The sequence below is a fragment of the Coenobita brevimanus genome, chromosome 71, assembly GCF_032717465.1.
Source record: "Coenobita brevimanus isolate Jiangsu-jjx chromosome 71, ASM3271746v2, whole genome shotgun sequence".
Taxonomy (NCBI): Eukaryota; Metazoa; Arthropoda; class Malacostraca; order Decapoda; family Coenobitidae; genus Coenobita; species Coenobita brevimanus.
In genome coordinates this window covers 38,176,165-38,178,217 of record NC_137024.1, presented here as the reverse complement: position 1 = coordinate 38,178,217, position 2,053 = coordinate 38,176,165, and the positions used below count along the sequence as shown (strand labels likewise).

Below are 2,053 nucleotides of genomic sequence, written 5' to 3'. Positions count from 1 at the left end.
TGTTGTTTACTCTTCAATGCCAGACAGCACCAGTGCAACACACTTTTAACAACCAGCTGGATATTTAGAAAAACTTCCTTAATAAGAAGCATTACAGCTATCTTCTTACATTCTCCTCATTACATAAATTCAAGCAACAGTAATACACCTGTGTGCTATACATGAATTACATCATTGCACAGAGAGAATCTAGGCAGTCATTTTTTCCAGTCAAACAATTTATGAAGACTGTGTCCGACAAACAATACAACTAAGAAGAAAACAATAATGGAGATTAATACTGGAATTAATTTTGGTACTAACACACAAGGAATATTTTAGAATACATAATTCATATCATTTTTCTGAAACCACATACTCAGATGACATTATGTTCAATTATAACTGCAGTATAATACTACTCTTCAAAAACGTTTACAAAACCGAAATGTTGTAAACACAAGCTGATAATCAAGGACTAATGTCATCAATGGAAATTATTAAAAAAAGGCATATATTACTCAATCTTTGCACTGAAATTCATGTGAAATGGTATCCTGAAGCTTACCAAGGCATATCCTTAGTGAACATTCTTTTTTCTTAAGTGATCTCAGTTGCCAATCAGACTTGCAGTTACAATGACCTGTCAGTAAGAGTGGAATATTCTGGCGTTGAAAGTGCAGAAACACTTTCGTGCTTGCTTTCCTTTTTCATGTGGTTAAATGAACCAACATGTGAACCCTTTCCTCCATGACTGGCAGGCAGAATGTATCTTGAAGCCAGTACTGTACGACCCCGGGAATGGTGGCAGGCGCGCCAGGCCAATGTTGTAAACACACTGCCACTTTACAGCAAGGCAGATGCAGACGGGGAGGACAGGCAATGATGAGTGGCTTGGAGCATTCCTGAGGGATAATAACAGTTTCAGTGATCTTCCAAGTTTAATGACTAAAACATGCTTTCAACATTATGTACAACATTATTCAACACAGTACACCAAGTCACACAGTAACAACAACGACAAAATTTTAAACTAGAACCTTGCTCTATTCTAATTCTGCACTCAGCTGTGGCCCTTGGTAGATGTTTGCCATTTGCGCATGAATTCCTCAATGTGCTCCAGGACAGCTCCTAAAAGATACAACAACAAAGATAATGAAAGCTATATCTATTTGCACACCCTACCAAAATTTCATGAGATAAATTAAATGTATACACATAGAAGTAAGTGAAAGTCATAAAATCATCATCATCATCCTGATCTTTGATGATGATGATGATGGCAATTTATGACTTTCACTAGTATCTGGCAATTAAATTGACTGCCTTGAATTTAATATATACAGTGAGCTCTCACATAACACGCGAGTATTGTCCCAGGAAGGTCCCACTTTATGAGATTTTCGCATTATAGGGCCATATGTTTACATGTTAAAGGGTTTCATGGTACCCAAGCCAGCCCCCAATTCACCTTTTGGGGCAATTTTCAGGGATTTTTCCCAGGAAGTTTACCTACTTAATAATGACTCTGTTGCATACAAACACTGGAGGATTCCTCACCTTGAATTGAAGAGGTTGTGGGCTTGCTGGGGGGAGGGGGAGTGGGATTCTGAGGCAGGGCATGACTCCTACTGATCCCCAAGTGGTAAAAAAAAAAAAGCAAAAATAACACACAGCACATGTGGAGCCAGAGCGCAGGAAGAGGGTAGGCTCAAATGGGGCAGCAATGCTCAGTGGACTGTGACGACACCCCACACAGACACATGACAGCTATACGTCATTGGCTGAAACAACCCAGGCTATGACTACCGCTGTCCGTCTTATATCTGTCCCCACTGGGTTATGACCAACTTTTTTGCGTAATGACTGTTGAAACCATTATTTGTGGCCTCAGGAAGCGTAATCCCTATCATCGCAGCGTAGAACAGTTTTCAAAAGAATGGGCAAATTTTTTCACCCACCTTATGTCATTTTTGCGTTCTGACCATTTCCTGGCCTCAAAAATTGCCTTCCGTGTTATGTGAGGTTCGCGCACTCTGATCGTGCGTTGAGAGCTGACTCTGTGTATGTATAT

General features: G+C 40.0%; 1 protein-coding gene across 1 annotated transcript in view; it reads right to left on the bottom strand.

Annotated features, from left to right (window-relative positions):
• Positions 1-459: 459 nt before the first annotated feature.
• Smg5 (Smg5 nonsense mediated mRNA decay factor) overlaps positions 460-2,053 on the bottom strand; it is a 179,230-nt gene continuing 177,636 nt past the window's right edge. The window contains exons 17-18 of the mRNA XM_080277945.1: positions 1,020-1,110; positions 460-884 (exon numbers count right to left, since the gene is read on the bottom strand). Of these exons, the coding sequence (XP_080134071.1) occupies positions 1,043-1,110 (68 nt within the window). The 3' untranslated portion in view covers positions 460-884; positions 1,020-1,042. The remainder of the gene's footprint in view (positions 885-1,019; positions 1,111-2,053) is intronic.